Source organism: Octopus sinensis, linkage group LG14 (assembly GCF_006345805.1).
Source record: "Octopus sinensis linkage group LG14, ASM634580v1, whole genome shotgun sequence".
In the NCBI taxonomy this organism is placed as follows: domain Eukaryota; kingdom Metazoa; phylum Mollusca; class Cephalopoda; order Octopoda; family Octopodidae; genus Octopus; species Octopus sinensis.
The window spans coordinates 19,510,634-19,531,479 of record NC_043010.1 but is presented as its reverse complement, the minus strand read 5'-3'; the positions used below and the strand labels follow the sequence as shown (position 1 = coordinate 19,531,479).

The window sequence follows — 20,846 nt, the reverse complement described above, 5'->3', positions numbered from 1 at the left end:
AAAAGAGAGAAAAGATTAAGAAGAGGGAGAAAGGTATGGGGGGAAAGTGAGAGAAGAGAAAAGTAGAAGGTTGCTGTTGTTGGCAGACGTTAACAAAAAAGGGAAACAGAGAGAGAAGAATGAGATGGGGAGGATAAATGGGGAAAGATAGAAATAATGGTCGGAGATGGAGGGGGACGGACGGACACAGAACTACACGGTTTCAAATTTTGACCCAAGGTCAGCAATTTTAGGCGACAGGGTTACTTGACGACAACAACCCTAATACATAACTGGTACTTATTTTAACAACAGGGGAAATGAGTGGAGAAGATTAAGGGATGTGGGATCAAGTACAGAAATATTGTGAGAATTTAAGGATGAAATGAGAATTGAGAGAGAGGGAGGGAAAGGAGAGAGAGAGAAAGGAAGATGAAGAGAAGAGTTTATTGTCAGAATGAGATATGGACACACACACACACACAAACACACACACGTATACGTACGCACTCGCGCGCCCACACAAGCACGCGCACGCACGTACAATCACGCACTCGCGCGCTCACACACACACACGAACAGTTCTGTGAGAACAAGGAGGGAAAACGAAGAGTATACAATACTGAAGAGGAACAAATTATTTAGTATGTCTATTGGAAGCTGAAGACTACAGTAATTTTCAATTTGATATACCGAGAAACGTCTGTGTGTGTATGTGTGTGTGTGTGTGATAAACATATAAGCACACAGGCTCTGCTTTGGCACGGTTTCTATGCTACCATTTCTAATATAGCATAGATGCTATGATACCCTATCTTTGCAACATGGACCCCTTTTTTTTTGTGCCACTAGCACTTGTGAGGTTGCCATGCAGCTCGCAAGACCGTAAACCCCATAAGGAATGGCGGTGACAATCGCCATGCTAGAAAAAGGCTGAGCAGATTCTTGTAGAAGGGCTACATGGCTTTACACGGTGAAAAAGAGGGAGAAGAGGAGCTGCAAAGCGATAGATATTGGTGATGAAGTGTCCAGGTGAGCCTTTATGGCACGACGAAGTGAGGAGAAGTGAATGAGGATAGAGGAACGAAGAGAGTTGGGTGGTTTGCGTGAGTATGTGGTGGTGGTGGTGGGGAGGGGGAGGAACAAGCGATGAGAGGCTGGGAAAGAGAGGGAAGGAGGGAGGGAACAATTGTTATGACTGGGTAGGGTTGAAGGGTGGATAAGGGGTGGGAGATGACGAATGATGCAGGAGTTGGAGAAGGTAGAGGGATGCAGGGTAGTAATGATGATACAGTCACCAGGGGTGGGGATGGACGATGAGAGAGAAATGACATGCGGTTAGAGCAGGCCCTAGGAGTTGTGGGGGAGGGGGAGAAAGGCAAGCACCATGCATGAGGAGAGATATTTGGTTGGGTAGTTCAGTGTGTGTGTGGAGGTGGAGTGGGGTTTTGATCGATATAAAGTGTGGGTGGAGAGAATGGATGAAGAATGGATTACAAAGGAAATGGTTCTGGTAGGGTAGCAAGAAAAATACAACAGCATCAAGAGAGCAGGAGAGGGAGAGATGATGGGTGGATGGGTTGAGGTGATTTGCTGAGGAGACTGGGCAAAGTGCTCATTGTTGTACACACATGTACAGTGCTTCCAGAACTCGGTTTCACTGAGGTGGGCATGTCTTCTGGAGCTATGAGGGTGGGCTGGAAAGTTGATAGGCCAACTAGATGCCACAGCTGTGAAATCTTGCATGTATTCATTTCACTTCATTATTTCTTTCCAAGTAAACTAATATCTGATTGTTCAAAGAAAACTTCAAATGTAACTAGTAGGGACTTCACTTGAAAACGGACAAAATTTGGAGTTGTCATCATCATCATCATCATCGTCATTTAACATCTGCTTTCCATGCTGGCATGGGTTGGACGGTTTGATGGAGGACTGGTGAGCCAGAAGGCTCATCCAGGCTCAATCTGATCTGACAAAGTTTCTACAGCTGGATACCCTTCTTAATGCCAACCACTCTGAGAGTGTAGTGAATGCTTTTACATGTCACTGTCCCGAGGGCCAGTCAGGCAGTTCTGGCAACAACCATGTTCAAAAGGTGTTTTTTATGTGCTACCTGCATGGGAGCCAGTCCGGTGGCACTGGCAATGACCACGCTCGAATGTTGTTTTTCACGTGCTGGTAAGGTGACGCTGGCAACGATCACGCTTGAATGGTGCTTTTTATGTTCCACCGGCAAATGGGAGCCAATCCGTGGCCCTGGCAACCATCACACTCAGATGTGCTTTTAACGTTTCACTGGCACGCATGCCAATTATTATAAAGTACCTGCAGAAAAAAGGGCTTAGCTCCCAGGGACGTTCAAGCTGACATGGTTGCTACATTAGGGGATGATGCTCCAGCTTTATCAACAGTGCAAAAGTGGGCAGCTGAATTTAGGAGGGGAAGGGTGAGTGTTGAAGGTGACCCACCAAAACAAACTTTATCCATGGTAATTCCCGCACACATTCACTGATGATTCATGAAGATCTCTCAGTCCTCCACACCACATAATAACAATGAGTAACACTGGTTACCATGGTAAGATGTTAGATGATCCTATTATGTTGAGTGGCCAATTGATAATGTAGGGCAGAGGTGGGAAAATTATGACTGGCAGCTGGCTGCATGCAACCAGCAGACATTCTCACCAAATTTCTTACATACATTTTTATTGTGTGCATAAAGAGTTTAATAAGATTACAGTTAGAAGTGACTATTTTGAAACGAGAACTGCAAAGTGTTCAACATATGTTTAATAATTTCAAAATATATGACTGGCATTCGTGCAAGTGGGGTGCAAAGTGCACCATATGAGTGTGATCGTTGACAGAGCGGCTATTCGTGTATGATTGTTACCAGCGTCACCTTACTGGCACTTATGCCTGTGCTAGTAGGGTCCAAGAGCACCATCCGAACGTGATCGTTGCCAGAGCAGCCAACTGGCTTCCGTACCCATGGCACGTAAAAGGGCACCATTCGAGTGTGATCGTTATCAACATTGCTTCACTGGCACCTGTGCTGGTGGCATGTGTAAAAAGATTCGAGCAAGGTCATTGCCAGTGCCGCCTGAGTGGCCCCCGTGCCGGTGGCATGTAAAATGCACCCACTACACTCTTGGAGTGGTTGGCATTAGGAAGGGCATCCAGCTGTAGAAATTCTGCCAGATCAAGATTGGAGCTTGGTGCAGCCATCTGGCTCGCCAGCCCTCAGTCAAAATCGTCCAACCCATGCTAGCATGGAAAGCGGACGTTAAACAGTGATGATGATGATGATTGATTTTAAATTTATTCTAACAATGACTGCTATGAAAATTACAAAAATTGAATGTTGTATATAGATAATAAAGCATGGATGAATAGACATTCATTTATAGATATTAGAAATAAAGCAATATTCCTTAAATACCATGACAGTGTTGATATTTTTAAGGTGTATACCATATTTTCTGGCAGACAAGTCAATGTAGGGTAAACATTCTAACATCTTTACAAATCCTGTTGCAATTCACAAAGAACTTTTGGTTCTCCAAAGTCATTTTGATGTGTAAGTCAACCTGGCTTTGAATTTTGGTTGGGAAAAATTCAACTTGTAGGCAAAAAAAATATACGATAATTTGAAGATATAATTTTAGATAAAACACAGTAACTTTGCAGGTAATTTATCAGAGAGTGGAACTATGGTGAAAATACCAGCGACATTGAGAAATTTAAAAGAAGAAACTTTCATTGTAAAACAATCATGCAAAAAGATACCACAAAGGCAAGTTTTGTGCTTGATTATAAAATTGCCAAACAGAATTCAACTCTAGCAGAATTTTTCAATGACTGTAAGTCTGATGCAGTTGATATTGTTTGCCTTGGATTAAAAGCAGAAACTGAAGCCAAGTTTTTGTCAAGGAGGACTGCAGTTTGCCACATTGAAGCCATTTTGTAGATTCTACTTGAGGTTGGCAAGTCATTGGTGTATTACTCACTGGCACTTGATGAAAGTGCTGACATTATGAGACACAGTGCAACTGCTTGTATTTATTTGAGGAATTGGTGATAATTTTGCAATGCCAAGATTTCTGTCTGCTTGGATAGTCTAGTTTATCTTGGAACAAGTTGGCAAACATTACAACAGATGGTACACCTTCGTTAAAGGAGAACAAGCAAGTCTTCTAAAGCAGTTTAATAACGAAGAGAAATATGAGCTTCCATTTCACACAGAGTTTCCATTCCACCATAGAACATACGAAAGGTGTCTGCAAAAATCTGTTCTGGATTTTACACATGATTGATTCTGGAGTAATATATGTTATTAATTTAATTAGAGCCAGGGTGAGTGTTTAAATTACAGACAGAGTTTGTTGGATGTTACAGAATATGTATATTTAGATGTAACTGCATCATAGCAATGTTCATTGGTTAAGGATGAGAAATGTTCTGAGAAAAGCACGGAATCTGAGAGAAGAAACTGTTCTTCTTTGAAATGAAGAACATGAGATGAGAACATTTAGACAGAATGGTTGCGTGATTCGGTGTTCACAGTTCACATTTTTGGCAAAAGATTAAATTACAAGGTATTGGCATCATTGTCCCCATTGCCGCTGCCACTGTCATCATTATGACAATGACCAATATGATGATGATGATGATGATGATGACTGATGATGACGACAACGATGAGGATGACGATGATGATGATGATGACAGCGATGATGATGATGATGATGATCATGAACATGATGATACCAAAGTCCTGGAAATGTAATCATTTCAAGTGAAATTTTCCCACATTCCCAAACAACTAAACACAACTCCTCCTCCTCATCCTCCATCTTCTTCTTCTTCTTAGAGACATACAAACTGTTACACATTCCTGTTTAGAGAACTACAACCAGCAGGTACCTGTCTTAAAAAATACATCTGCAAGGCGGCTTACTGATAAATTTGCTGCATTTTTTTCCCCTTCAGAAACAGAGTCTAATGATCTCAGCATAGACAATACTCTGCAGGAATATTTTGAAGAATATGCACCTGACTTTATTCTGTATAGGAATCAATGCAGAAAAGTTTGGTAAATAGAAACAGCCTGCAAAGAAAATGTGTGTATTCTTTGCACCCAACATATATATGTAAAGAGAAATTTAACTGAAGAACAGCTAACTTCTAACAGACTTAGATGTGCATGCTGCCTGGCGTATAAGTTCGGCAATGCCAAATCCTGACCAGAAAATTCTTTGAAAGGATTGGGCATAGTTACATAAACCTCATTTCATACTAGAGGAATTATTCAGTAACATTTAAGACACAACATCACTTTCAGTTCCAAATAATTCAGTTACAAGAATGGTAATTATGTTTTTGTGTAAGAAAAAGAATTCTTATTGAGTATGTTTAGTTTGTTGCCAAATGCAGCTCCCTAGAAAGAAACCTTATGACATGTTCTTATGATCTTCACAAAGAGAAGTTTAGCCAACTCTGGATTACGGTGGGGATTAGGAGAATAAAACACATAATGTGGCTCTGGTACCCCCTACCCATTTGAATTTAGTGGGTGATATTATTATACTTGCAGTGTCAGAAGGCTATCTCACTCTCCCCCTCTCTCCTCTCTGTCTGTCTCTCCCTCTCTCTCTCTCCTCTCTATCTGTCTGTCTGTCTGTCTCTCTCCCTCTCTGTCACTTTCCCCCTCTCTCTCCTCTCTGTCTGTCTCCCCCCTCTCTCTCACACACACACTTTATTTATTAATCAACAGTAAGTTACAAAATGACTTATCAGTTGAGAGTTTTGTTGAAAGCATTTATCAATCTGTAACTTTCTGTCAATTAAAAATGAAAATGTATATCTGCTACGATTGAGAAGGTGAATCCCAAAGACCTTTCTGTGTGCACAGTCTGAGACAGACCATGCTTTTCCTTTGTTGTCCAAACTATACACAATGGCAGAGTAACTCTTCCTCTCCACAGCCTCAACCATTGACTCCGTCTCAGTTGATCCACTCGCACGACTGCTGAACCCAAACTCCTGAAAATCCTCTTTGAAAAAATTTACTTGCACACTGCTGTACCCATTTCTTCTAAGCCTCTTTCATCAAATTGTTTTCCTCAAAGAATGTTCTTCTTTGCACTGAAAAGCAGATCATTTCCAGATCCTTGCTCTGTCTCTTCTTAATGGTTTCTCTAAGCTTTTAGAATATCTTTGAGTACCACTCATTTTTCATGGCAGAGCCAGGTTCCAGAAGATCAAGGAAAATGATGGCCTTGTCATTCCAAAATATAGTCATCATAACTTTTGGTGCTGATTGCAAGCTCTTGAATTACTTAGGTTTTGAAGAAGAAATGTTAAACTATTCCATGGATTGAGACTTTGTTTTTGGTTCATAAAGCTAAGGCCTCATTTCATTCCCTGTCACTAGTTTTGAAAAAAAATTACCTTCATCATTATCATTGTCGTCGTCTTCATCATCATCATCATTTAACTCTGTTTCCCATGCTGGTATAAGTTGGATGGTTTGGCAGGAGCTTACAAGCCAGAGAGCTACCCCAGGCTCCAATTGTCTGTTTTGGCAGGGTTTCTATGGCTGGATGCCCTTCCTAATGTCCACCACTTCTACAAAGTGGTTGTGAATCAGTTCATCCACTGACCAGTGGTTCGTGTCAGTGGTTGCAGTGAATGGTTGCTTACAGTATAATTAGTCTTCAATGCTGCTTTCCTCTTCTTCGTCTACCAGTGCACATTGCTTTTGTGAAATATCTTTGTTAAACACAGAGAGGACAAACAAGGACAGATACACGAATTAAGTCAATTACATCGACCCCAGTGCGTTGCTGGTACTTAATTTATCGACCCCGAAAGGATGAAAGGCAAAGTCAACCTTGGCGGAATTTGAACTCAGAACGTAACGGCAAACGAAATACCTATTTCTTTACTACCCACAAGGGGCTAAACACAGAGGGGACAAACAAGGACAGATACACGGATTAAGTCAATTACATCGACCCAGTGTGTAACTGGTACTTGATTTATCGACCCCGAAAGGATGAAAGGCAAAGTCGACCTCGGTGGAATTTGAGCTCAGAACGTAACGGCAGACGAAATACGGCTATGCATTTCGCCCGGCGTGCTAACGGTTCTGCAGCTTGCCGCCTTGATCCACAATCCATACCACTTGCTCATCAACAATTCAATGACAGCATGTTGCTTCTGCATGAAACCCATCATTTAACTGCCGTGTGTGTGTGTGTGTGTGTAAACTGATGTTTTGGTCACTACTTGAATTTCATATTCAGCAATCTTTCCTGAGACTATTATAAGAGATATCGGATCTTTTCAGTTTGAACGGCAGTTTTTTCTAGCGGTGTTATATGAAATTGTCACCCATAATTATGACCCTAGTATGAATCTATTGCATTTCAATCCATTTTAGGGTTAGGGTTAGTTTGAAATTTTTAGTTACCTAGAAATTATGTTAAAAACTGCCGTTCAAACCGAAAAGATTCTTTGCTGGTCCATCCCATTGTGGTGATAATTCGCACCAATATGGTAAGGTATTGTCGATATCTTACCGTCCAACCTATGCCAGCATGGAAACGGACGTTAAACGATGATGATGATGATGATGTTGCTGCGGAGAAGGTGTAACCGTCAATCGTCGTCCCTACAAACATGTACCACAAGTATAGCTGTTAGTTGTCCCTTTTAACACGTGGAGTAAGTAAAGTTATCAGTGGTCCCTATTAATGTGACACATATGTATAACTATTAGTGTCTCTATAACATGTGGCACAGGTATAGCTGTTAGTCCCTACAAACATGTGGAGATGGTATAACTGTTGGTCATGCCTACATGCATGCCACTATTTTGCTAGTTCAGTAGGAATGACGAAATGAACTGTCTCAGGTAACTACAAAAACAACAACATGAAGAATTGCAACTAATGAGGAAGCCTTTACGTGGTTGTTAGCCATGCTAGAAATAGCTGCCGTATTCCTCTCAGATCACGTGTTATTGTTTTTAAGAAGCACATGTTGAATAATGTGATCTTTGCGAAAAGATGTGACGGTCATGATTGGAATGCCAGGATCGTGAGTTTACTTGATGTGCGTTAACCTGTAAGCTAAACAACAAGTCCAAGAATTACCCCCCACACCACCACTACCACTACCACCACCGCCGCCGCAGTCACAACAACAATAATCCATCACACGCAATTATCTAATTTACGACGCAAGACTGAGAAATGTGTTAATGTAAGAGGGGAGATAACTCCTTGACTACTTTCTTCAAGCGTTGAACGGTCAGAGCAGCAAGCCAAACCAAGAATGGACGGGTGGCGAGAAAAACAAGGAATCTAACCAGGAAACAATGCGGTTAAAAAGCTCACTTTGCAACCAAGTAGCTTTGGGTTCAGTCCCACTTCCTGGCATCTTGATTGTCTTCTATTATAAGCCCAAGGCCAACCAAAGCTTTGTTACTGAAACTAGAAGACGAAACTCCGGAAGCACGTGTGTGCATGTGTGTGTGTGTGTGTGCGTGTGTGTGTGTGTATATATATATATATATATATATAGATGTGTGTGTCTGTCTGACGTTTGTCCCCTCTTATCGTTTGATAACTGCTGGTCTTGGTTTGTTTACATCCCCAAAACTTAGCAGTTTGCCAAAAGCACCAACAGGACAAGTGATGGACTTATTCCGATACAAGTCAAAGCAATACATGCATGCACACACACACACACACACACACACACACAACATACATACATACATACATACATACATACATACATACATACATACATACATACATACATCATACATACATCATACATACATACATACATACATACATACATACATACATACATACATACATACATACATTCATACATACATACATACATACATACATGCATGCATGCATGCATGCATGCATACATACATACATAGTTGTCCCTTTTAACACGTGAGTAAGTAAAGTTATCAGTGGTCCCTATTAATGTGACACATATGTATAACTATTAGTGTCTCTAACATGTGGCACAGGTATAGCTGTTAGTCCCTACAAACATGTGGAGATGGTATAACTGTTGGTCATGCCTACATGCATGCCCTATTTTGCTAGTTCAGTAGGATGACGAAATGAACTGTCTCAGGTAACTACAAAAACAACAACATGAAGAATTGCAACTAATGAGGACTTTACGTGGTTGTTAGCCATGCTAGAAATAGCTGCCGTATTCCTCTCAGATCACGTGTTATTGTTTTTAAGAAGCACATGTTGAATAATGTGATCTTTGCGAAAAGATGTGACGGTCATGATTGGAATGCCAGGATCGTGAGTTTACTTGATGTGCGTTAACCTGTAAGCTAAACAACAGTCCAAGATTACCCCCCCACCACCACTACCACTACCACCACCGCCGCCGCAGTCACAACAACAATAATCCATCACACGCAATTATCTAATTTACGACGCAAGACTGAGAAATGTGTTAATGTAAGAGGGGAGATAACTCCTTGACTACTTTCTTCAAGCGTTGAACGGTCAGAGCAGCAAGCCAAACCAAGAATGGACGGGTGGCGAGAAAAACAAGGAATCTAACCAGGAAACAATGCGGTTAAAAAGCTCACTTTGCAACCAAGTAGCTTTGGGTTCAGTCCCACTTCCTGGCATCTTGATTGTCTTCTATTATAAGCCCAAGGCCAACCAAAGCTTTGTTACTGAAACTAGAAGACGAAACTCCGGAAGCACGTGTGTGCATGTGTGTGTGTGTGTGCGTGTGTGTGTGTGTATATATATATATATATATATAGATGTGTGTGTCTGTCTGACGTTTGTCCCCTCTTATCGTTTGATAACTGCTGGTCTTGGTTTGTTTACATCCCCAAAACTTAGCAGTTTGCCAAAAGCACCAACAGGACAAGTGATGGACTTATTCCGATACAAGTCAAAGCAATACATGCATGCACACACACACACACACACACACAACATACATACATACATACATACATACATACATACATACATACATACATCATACATACATCATACATACATACATACGTACGTGCGTGCGTGCGTGCGTGCGTGCGTGCGTGCGTGCGTGCGTGCGTGCGTGCGTGCGTGCGTGCGTGCGTGCGTGCGTGCGTGCGTGCGTGCGTGCGTGCGTACGTACGTACGTACGTACGTACATACATACATACATACATACATACATACATACATACATACATACATACATACATACATACATACATATACATACATACACACATACATACATACAAACAAAATCCGTGTACATTTATACACAAAAGAGGTGACCCTAAACAATCAAAACCCAAATCACGGTTAAGAGTAATTTCGAAATTTCTCTCAACCGTGGTTTGGGCTTTGACTGTTCCTTTTAACATGTAAGGTGTCCTATTTAAGGTCACCTCTTTTGTGTATAATTGTACACTGATTTTATATTTATTAAATTATACACCATATATATATATATATATATATATATATATATATATATATATAATATATATATATACACACACATACATGCGTATGTGTTTTACAATTTTTCTGAATTTTCAGATTTTTCTATATGCTAGGCTACTGGTTTTAAATTGATGTTAATTAAATTAATATTCAATTTATCACCCCCATTATATTTATATATATATATATATATACATATATATAAGTAGGTCGGTTTGCTAGTGTAGCACACTTGGTTGCCTAAATAGTAGAGGTATGAGTTCAAGTCCCACACATATGGGAAAACCTGCTTTTTTCTGTTGAGGGCTTATATGTCCCATTATTAGACTATTTTCTTTAGTCATTGCATGGTGATCACTATAAGCTTTAAGCTTATAAAATATTATTATTTACAGAATATGTATACACACATACACACACACTCACAGTTATATATAGTTCAAGTTTACAGAAAACAAAAGACGAAGACAGGTGGAAGAACAACAAGCAGGTGTGTTAGTTTAATGCTCAGGAAGAACGGGAAAGTCTTTGATGTTTTGAGCAAAAGCTCATAAACAGAAAGGGTTGAGAGGAAAAAAACTGAGAGAGATCGAAGAAAACAGAGAAAGAAAAAAAATGTGTGTGTGTGAGTATGTATGTACGTCTGTATCCAATGAAATTACTTTTTCTGTTTAAAAAATACTTTCTCATAACTACTGAGGGCAAACACATATGTACATACATTCGTATGTATGTATTTGCCATCAACAGTGCTGAGAAAGTGTCTTTTAAACAGCAAAAGTAATTTCATTAACCCTTTTGTTACCATATTTATTCAATTAATTTTAAATACAACAAAGAATTTAGTAAAACAACTTCGTTATCATTCAGCTAGTGTTAGGAACATAAACTGTGACCAAGGTTTGGTGGAACATTTTAATTCAAAACTTATGAAAAGAAAACATTTGTACTACAGAGCCAGAGCAGGTTTCAGCCAGGTTGGTATGAAAAGGATTGATGAGTGCAAACTCAAAACAGGTCGTTTGTAGAGTAAAAGTTTATAATGCTTGATATTGGGCAGATTCACTATCTCATACTGGTTTCAAGTTTTGGCACAAAGCCAGCTTTTCGGGGATCAAGTTTAGTGGATTACATGGACCCCAGTACACAGCTGGTATTTATTTTATTGACTCTGAAAGGATGAAAGGCAAAGTCGACCTTGGTGGTATTTGAACTCAGAACGTAAAGTTAGACGTAATGCCTCTAAGCATTTTGTCTGGCATGCAATGATTCTGCCTGTTTGCTGTCTTCATATTGATTAATGGTTTCATCCTGGTATGATGGTCTTTAGCTGTGTGTGTGTTGGGGGAATACAGCAGTAATGTCTAACCCAGTTGCATTAGCTCTGCCCACGATGGAAGATCAACAACAATACACACCAACATCACTTTATCTTGAAGATAAAGCTAAGAAGGTTTAGGCATGTTGTTGAAGAATTTAAGAACTTTACAGTTCCAAACACACTTAAAGAACCCATACAAAAATATGGAGAAAATAAAATTCGTAAATAAAATGAAACTAGAAAATAGTCTGATTTTCAATACATAATGTCTAAAGGAGAGGCTTTCCCCCATATAAACAATTATCATCAACTGTCCACAATTCCATTCCATGCTTGCAAAGGTTGGAAAGAGTTTCTTAGCTGGATGCCTTTACTGTCATCAACTCTCACCAGTTTCCAAGTAAGGTAATATTTCCACATGACCAGGCATGTTTTAATAGGAAATTGGACATTGTTTGGATGACAATGACTCTCAAAACAATTTTTTCCGTCCAACAGAACGTGAGGCCATATTGTGTTTTCACCAGCTTTGCTGATTTTTGAAAGGAATATCCAACCAGTATTCCTCATTTTTAAGCATGCGATTATATTTAGGTTCTGTCACGACTTTGGTATGGCGATTGAATGGAAAAAAATAGGTATTTATTAATATTAAGTTTCACAAGAATGGAATACTGCAAAGGCGTTTCTGGACAGCTGCCGAAGATGTTGGTAATGTCAATCAGACTGGTACAATCGAGAATTATTTTGTATCACAAATTTGAGGCTAAGAGTTATCCTTATCTCTTTCATTGAAGAAATATTTAGGAACTATCATCCTCTGATCCTTCACAGTAAAGATGCAGTCTTCTGGGTGAGACATGATGCATCTAAATCTAGATTTCATGCTCAATGGTTTTAGCATGTATCTAGTGAGTGTATGCAGACGTGTGTATGTATATATGTACGTATTTATGCATGAATGTATGTTATCTTAATACTTAAACCTGTCCATCACTAGTGTTGCCCGAGGGTTGCAAGATGGTGGAGGAAATGATAATTTTATGCCAACCAGAGAAACACAATTTTTTTAAAGTTGTTCGCAAATTGTCTCCCTTGTACTGTTCAGTTGTTAAAACACAAAAACTTGAAAACGTACATTTTAAAACACGTACTACTACTACTACTACTACTGCTGCCGCCGCCACCACTACTACTGCTGCTGCTGTTGTTGTTAAGGAACAAGACGGGTAAGGGTGATTAGGTAATGGTCTAGGGCTTAGGAGCGAGAAACCCCAGACCTTGGGAAAAAAAAAACTTTAGTCGTCTTGTTGTAGTCGAGGGCTCTTCGTTGACGCCCGACACCACTGGGAGGTGGCCCTCGAAGTCGCTGGAAATGGAGATCTCCAGGTACAAATTCTTGAATGGCTGCTGCTGCTGCTGTTGCCCTCCTTTGCAGTACATTGAGTATTTTGTGCTTAAGCTATGGGTTGGCCGATACAGAGTGAAATTTGGCAGACGGAAACTGTAGTTAACGACTTTCTTTGTAAATATCTGTCGTCGATTTCTCTTAGCGAATATTGCGGGTGAGTGAAGTAAGAAAAGATAACTAGTGACAGACAATAAGATTCGGGCAGGAAGAGTTATGAAACTTGGGCAAGCGTTTTTCCCTACCTACCAAGTTGAAATCTTGACTAAAAGGTGAAGCTGAAACCTTTAGTGGGGAAATGGGACCTTTTCGGTTTGAACGGCAGTTTTTTCTAGCGGTGTCATATGAAATTAATACCCATAATTATGACTCTAGTATCGATCTATTGCATTTCAATCTCTTTTAGGGTTAGGGGTGGGGGGAAGGGTAACTTTTTTTCTTCACAAATGTAAATAAACCAAATCTGTTTCTTAAACGAGGGACATATTCATACGGCACAGAATGTTGTTTACCTCAATAGACGTCAGTGATTGGTTGAAATTGCAGAAATTGAAGAAAAAAACAACAAATATCTTACAAACTATAGAATTTTCTCAATAAAGCCAAGAGAAAAAGATGTTTTATAAACACATTCTACCAGTACACGAAGTTTAAAATTGTTTAGTTACCTAGAAATTATGTTAAAAAGTGCCGTTCAAACCGAAAAGATCCAGGAAATGCTTAGCGGGATTTCGTCTGCCGTTACGTTCCGAGTTCAAATTCCGCCGAGGTCGACTTTGCCTTTCATCCTTTCGGGGTCGATAAATTAAGTACCAGTTACATACCGGGGTCGATATAATCGACTTAATCTGTTTGTCTATCCTTGTTTGTCCCCTCTATGTTTAGCCCCTTGTGGGCAATAAAGAATTATGAAACCTTCAGTGGGGATCTAAATTCACATTAAGGGTTATAAGACACTGTTTCAATTCAAACACACACACACACACACACACTTCTTGAACAACTCTAAATGGAGCCACAGAACTTCCAGCATTGAGTATTCTAGTTATTTCATAAAATGCAATGATTCATTGCATTTTAGTAAGTGACTGAGTATTCCACAGACTCATATACCCTTACTGTAATTCTTAGAAAGAACCCGTGTGATGTAACTGGCTTGTTTAATTTATAGGTATGGTTCATCTGACCAGCTTCCATACGGCTTCTGCCAACCCAGTTTCATTCAAAGGTCATACGTGGATTTGAGGTTATGGTAGAAGACACTTCCCCAATGGGAAACAAAAAGGGTTAAAATCCAGGATATTCTGATTCAAAAGTGAATGCGTTCAACATTCAGTCATTGCTCACACTCTAAACCGGCAGTTCTCCTGCGTCCCTCAAGTATACTTCTGGCGGCCCTTGACAATTTTCCCTCTATAAATATAATAAATTTTTCTTTAATCGACTTGTGTTTTACTTTTTGGGGTCTGGGCCCCTAAAAAAATGCAAGTTTTAGATGTGGCCTGGATTTTAAAACAGTTGAGAATCACCAGGTTAAAGAGTCTAAACACCATAAAAACCATCACCATCAAACAAACACAGCTAATGCAAATACATACATATATTAGTGTGTGTGTGTGTATGTATAAGTATGTGCATGTATTTATGTATATAGATGAATGTGTATGCATGTGCATGTGTGTGTGTGTGTATAAAAATAAACCTAGATAAACATATCTATGTTTATCATTTCTTTATCTTGGCTTCAAGTCAAAGCTTTCCACAACTGGAACGATGTCAGTAGACCATCTTCACAGATAGAGAACCCAGAATATTGAGATGAGAACATACTATTACAGGATAAAGGAATATTTATACTCTAACCCTCAGTACAGAGTACTCTTCAGACCTCCATCACTAACATGTGCGTGTATGTGAGCGTGTGTGTGTGTGTGCGCATGTGTGTGTGTGTGAATATGTATTTGAACTTGTTACAAGTTTGTATCTAAATGCATCATTTGCTAAGTGCTGCCACCTTTTGTCTTTTTTTGCGGTGTGTCACTGAATGGTGCAGCCAGTCACTGAACGATGACAGGAATATTAGAAGAGGAGTCAGTCTCTCATGTCAGTTTGCAGCATTTGTCTTTCCGCTCTCTGTGGCTAAAGAGGAGATAACCTCTGGAATGTATGAATCCCACAGTCTTGTCAGGGGCCATTCTGAAGTGACTCACTGTATTTAACATCTATTTGTCTACAGCAAGAAATTTTCTCCATCACAAAATACATTGAATGGTTTTCCTATGGGTTCAAATATGCCTGAAGCATATTTGAATTGGTAACAAGTTTATAAACACACACACACACACACACACACACCACACACACACACACACATATGTACAGTAAGAGAGATAGGAAGGTAGATAGAAGACAAAGATTATATAAATTGGGTCATCCCATAAATAATGTGGTTTTCTTCGATTGCATGAACTAAAAGTCAGATGTGAGCAGAATAAACTACCTGCATCAACTTGCTATAAAAGCAGGTAGTAATTTTACCTTGTACTTATTCTTAGTGCAAGTTTTGAAGAGTGCAGTTTGATTTTAACTGTTATTTTTCCAAAGCTATAATAGAAGTGACAAAGGAGCATATTTAGCATATTTTGCTTTAAGAGTTCAATAAAGGCAACAACGCAATGGAAAGTGTGAGGAATATTAATGTAGTATATGGGGATTGGACAATAAGTGTAAGCCAGTGTCAATGGTAGTTCCAGAAATTTCAAGCCGGAAACTACAGCCTAGAAGAAGAACCTCATCCTGGAAGATCTGTAGAGTTCGATGAGGATGTTCTACAAACCCTGGTGGAACAAAATCCCATTGTAATTGTTGAGGAACTGGCAGAGGAGCTGGGATTTGGTCATTTAACCATTCATTGACCCATATGTGCCGTCAGAAAAGTCGTCAGCAAATTGGGTCAATGGGTTCCTCATAAACTATCCAAGTCTAATTGTGTACAGAGAGTGAATGTATACTCTTCTTTGCTGAATGAACCATTTTTGGACTGTGTAGTTACTGGTGATAAGAAATGGGTTCTCTATAAAAATCTTTCCTACTGGAAGCACAAGGCTTCATTTATTCCACAGTTTTCAAAATCATTTTGATGGAAAAAATATGAATTCTGTAGATAAGGTCAGAACAGTACTGGAGGAGTATTTTTCATCATGGACAAGTAAATTTTGGAAGAGGGGCCTTGGAAGTCTACCAGATAGATGGAAGAGCATTGTAGAAAATGAAGGAGAGAATATTTTAGATTAAAAAAGAACTTTGTCTTAATTTTGAAAAATAAAAGAAGTACAAAAAAAAACACAATATTTATGGGATGACCCAATATATACCGTAAATCGTCGAGTATAATCTGCATTTTTCCCCAAAAATTTAAAGGTCAAAATACCTAGTGCGTACTATATACGAGGTTAAAAATGAAAAATATTTTCTAAGCAATGTCTGAGTCTCTATTTGCTGTCCGGCAATGTTTATTCAGATGCATTTTGTGATGTCGGGCACGAAAATACCTTAAACTAATCATGGAAGCAATGAAGTCATAAAAGAATCATCCATAACTTGCAGTGAGCAACATTTATTAAACGTTATTACTGTTATTTCTTTATTTTCTGCAAACAAAATGCACAAAAAAGCTACACGTTTACATTATGTTATATATACAATAATAATAAAGGACGTTACCGTATACATTTTTACAAACCAAGGACGTTATATAGACCTCCTTGACTCAAGTTAGAGAAGGGGTGTGTATTATACACAAGGTTTAGGTTTTTCAGAAGTACAGCCCCCTAAAAATCCCCTGTGTATTATACTCAAGGGCAGACTATACTCGAGGATTTACTGTACACACACATATATATATATATATATATATATTATATATAATATATATATATATTATATATATATATATAATATATATATATATATATATATAATATATATATATATATAAGACAACAATGAAGATGAAAATGAATATATCAGTGCAGCGTAAGTTTAATGTTTCAGTAGCACTCCACTTTGAACCACATTACAAATAAATAATTACATGTGCTACATTACACAAAACTTGTATAATTTTGTGTGGTTGAAGAAAATGTAAAGAATGGCACCTCACTGAACATTTACCAAACTCAGCCATCATACAAAATATGTACAAAATGAGTAAGAATATGTCAAAAAGTGCATGATCCAGAGAATTACAGCTCAGATAAAGCTATATATATATAAATATAAACGAGAAAAAAGCAACAAGAATGGATTAGTTTTTTAGTACAATTGTTTCATACAAAGACAAGCTTTATTAAAAGCTGCAAATATTGCAGCAAATACAAGTGTCCCGTACTCATCAGCTAAAACACATATGAGTTCTCCAAACATCCTAGTGGGTGAGGCTACACTCATGAAGTATCGGAGATAGTTCTATAAAAAGCAACCTGTTATAAGACTGTGCATCATCATTAAAGAACTTTGGAAGTCCGCTTACAACCTAAATTTGCTTTTTATAGAACTATCTCCGATACTTCATGAGTGTAGCCTCACCCACTAGGATGTTTGGAGAACTCATATGTGTTTTAGCTGATGAGTAGGGGACACTTGTATTTGCTGCAATATTTGCAGCTTTTAATAAAGCTTGTCTTTGTATGAAACAATTGTACTAAAAAACTAATCCATTCTTGTTGCTTTTTTCTCATTTATAATCACCCCACATTATTGTATGGTTAATACCATATAGTTTTCTGGTGCATCTAAGTTAAGTACCGCATTCAAGTGAATTCATTAGAACTGACTTGAATCTTAATTACTTTTACTATATATATATATATATATATATATATATATATATATATTTCATCATCATCATTTATATTTATCTTTATATATATATATATATATATGGTCAACTGATGAGATCCAGAGATGATCAGTATGGAAAACATTTTGTAGTGCTCCAATGATTTGAACTTAGACAAAAACATTGAAAGATATGAAATAAATCATGTGAAATTTTTACTTACCATATGGCGTATCTCCATGTGGGCTTCTCTTCGAACCCTCACCAGTTCTGATTCATAACTGCTGCACAGTTTCTTCAGATTTTCACTGTGGTGCTTCTCAATGACAGTTGCCTGCGACAGGGACTCTTCCAGCTGTCGTTTCGTACTCCTTAATTCGCTAAGTTCATCCAAGAGTTTTACATTAATTTGATCATTATTCGTCTTCTGGTTGGTCTGAGACAACAGCTTGTTCAGCATCTTCTCCTTCACGTCCAGTTCCTGTCGTAGTTTTGTCATTTCTGTGTCTTTCACTTTCAGGCATTTGTTCTTCTCTAATTCTAGTTTCTGACTAATTGTCTCACGTAAACTCTCTATCTCTTTGATTTTCTCTTCGTGGAATTTCTTCTTCAGTTCTATGATTGTTGCCAATGTTTTTTTCTGTTCCAGTTCCCGTACATTCTTAATGTCAAGAACTTTCTGCCGATGGGCTTGCTTCAGGTTGCCCTTCTCAGCTTCTAGTTGGTTACGCAACTTGGTGACATGCGATCGTAGTTCATCATTGATGAATCTGAGGTTGCCAACACTTGAAGAAGTGTTCAGACTCTCAGTTCTGGACCTGGCTGGAGATTTTGGCTCAACAGGAATGTTTTCTGGGGCTGGACTAGTCATTTTGTCAGATAAATGATAGACAAATAAGAAAATAGATGCCGGGGGTGAGTGGGTCTATAGATAGGATAAAAGATTATTTAATACAATCACTCACTTTTGAGAAGCAATGATACTTTATCTTGATATTTCAATGAAAATGTACAAGAAATGCCAAAGAATATATCAAAATATATATAGAGAGCTATCAAACTGTATATAAAATATATTTGAACCAGCAAATATACAGCTCTGTTGAAAAAAATACAAATTAAAATATATCAAATGTATAAAACAATCATTTCGTTTTTTATTTTTGCTATAATTTTAGTTTTTTAACTCATAAACTGGTCAGTCTTAGGAAAAGATTGAGACAAATTTATAAAACAGTTAGTTTTGGAAAAATACATGTGACTACATGAATCTGTATGATATAATACACAAATACACATATACATAAATATATATATGGCTGTATGTACGTAAATTAAGATGTGTATATATATATATATATGTATATAATATGTATATATATATTATACAAATATATGAGTATAAATATATATTAGTTCTTTATATATGAAAAACATCAAAACATTTTTTGCATTATTTTAGCAAATGGAGTTAGAAATAGATTTTGTTTTCCCTTGTGAAGGGAGTGTTAATGTTTGGCGCCCATAAGTATAGCTACACACAATGTCGGTCACCAATGACATCTTTCCTTTAAATAATTGCACCATAAAACAGAACAGAATGTAATTGAGTTTTAAAAAAAGAACACGGGAGCTTCCATTGATCCTTGTTAATCTCTGATTATACGAACATCAAAATATTTTAGAAGGAAACGGAGAAAACTGAGATCCAAAATATGACCGAATTAGATATATCTGCTGGTGATCCATCCCTGCTTTTAAAATGACAACAAATATGAGTCTTCTTCTGTAATTCTTTTAGCTTTCGTAATTGCTTTAATGTTTGTTGGCAACAAGAACATGGGTGACCTTGATAACGGTTATTTAAATGTTTGTGAGGTTACTGTGAATTTAATGTTTGTTAATGGATTTAATGGGAACAAATCGGCTGATCATGTTGTAAGTACGTTTTCTTGATGCTGATGTTGTTGTGGATGAATTCATATTACAAATGTTCACTTTTTGCTGCTGACAAAACTGATTTCGTCTTTGTTACCATTTATGGCGATTATGGTCCAAATGCTGACCTGGAAATAGAAGAAAGAAGCATTACAAAAATTCTTCTTACAAAATATTGTTGTTATTATTGAACTGGTAGAAAGGCAGTGAGCTAGCAGAATTGTTAACACACTGGATGAAATGCTTAGGGGTATTTCGCCTGTCGCTACATTCTGGGTTCAAATTCCGCCGAGGTCAACTTTGCCCTTCATTCTTTTGGGGTCGATAAATTAAGTACCAGTGAAACACTGGGGTCAATGAAATCGACTAGTCCCCTCCCACTGAATTTCAGGCCTATTATTATTATTAACTAGCTTAAAAGCCACATTCTAAGCAGGCTTTTAAGCTAGCTCCTGTGGAGAGCTAATTGGGTCTGTGACCCAAAACTAAAGGGAGCTAAATAGCACGACTACCATACATCTATAATGACTATATGCCCTGATGGTGTTTGATCAGAAGGTTAAGGACAGATAAGAATTAATCCTGTAATGCAATCCTTCTATTATTCCAGTCCCAAGTTGAATTCCAACTGTTGGCTAATTTGTTCCAAAGTTCTTATCTCGACATAAAAATAACAAAGCAATTGTCACTCATCTCCCTCTTGATCTCTGATGTCATCTGACAAATTCCAACCAAGATGGTTTGAATCAGCCAAGCTAGAAATAGCAACCCAAATGCTTTTAAATCAGATCTCAATGCTGGATGTTCAAGAACCAAATGAAGGGCAGATTTT

The 20,846-nt window shown here is 38.2% G+C and overlaps 1 protein-coding gene across 2 annotated transcripts in view; it reads right to left on the bottom strand.

Annotated features, from left to right (window-relative positions):
* Positions 1-18,962, bottom strand: part of LOC115219141 (protein MLP1 homolog) — a 197,500-nt gene extending 178,538 nt beyond the window's left edge. For both annotated transcript variants that reach the window (XM_036508716.1, XM_029789234.2), the window contains exon 1: positions 18,300-18,962. In XM_036508716.1, coding sequence (XP_036364609.1) covers positions 18,300-18,947 — 648 coding nt within the window. In that variant the 5' untranslated portion in view covers positions 18,948-18,962. The remainder of the gene's footprint in view (positions 1-18,299) is intronic.
* Between the last annotated feature and the right edge of the window lie 1,884 nt (positions 18,963-20,846).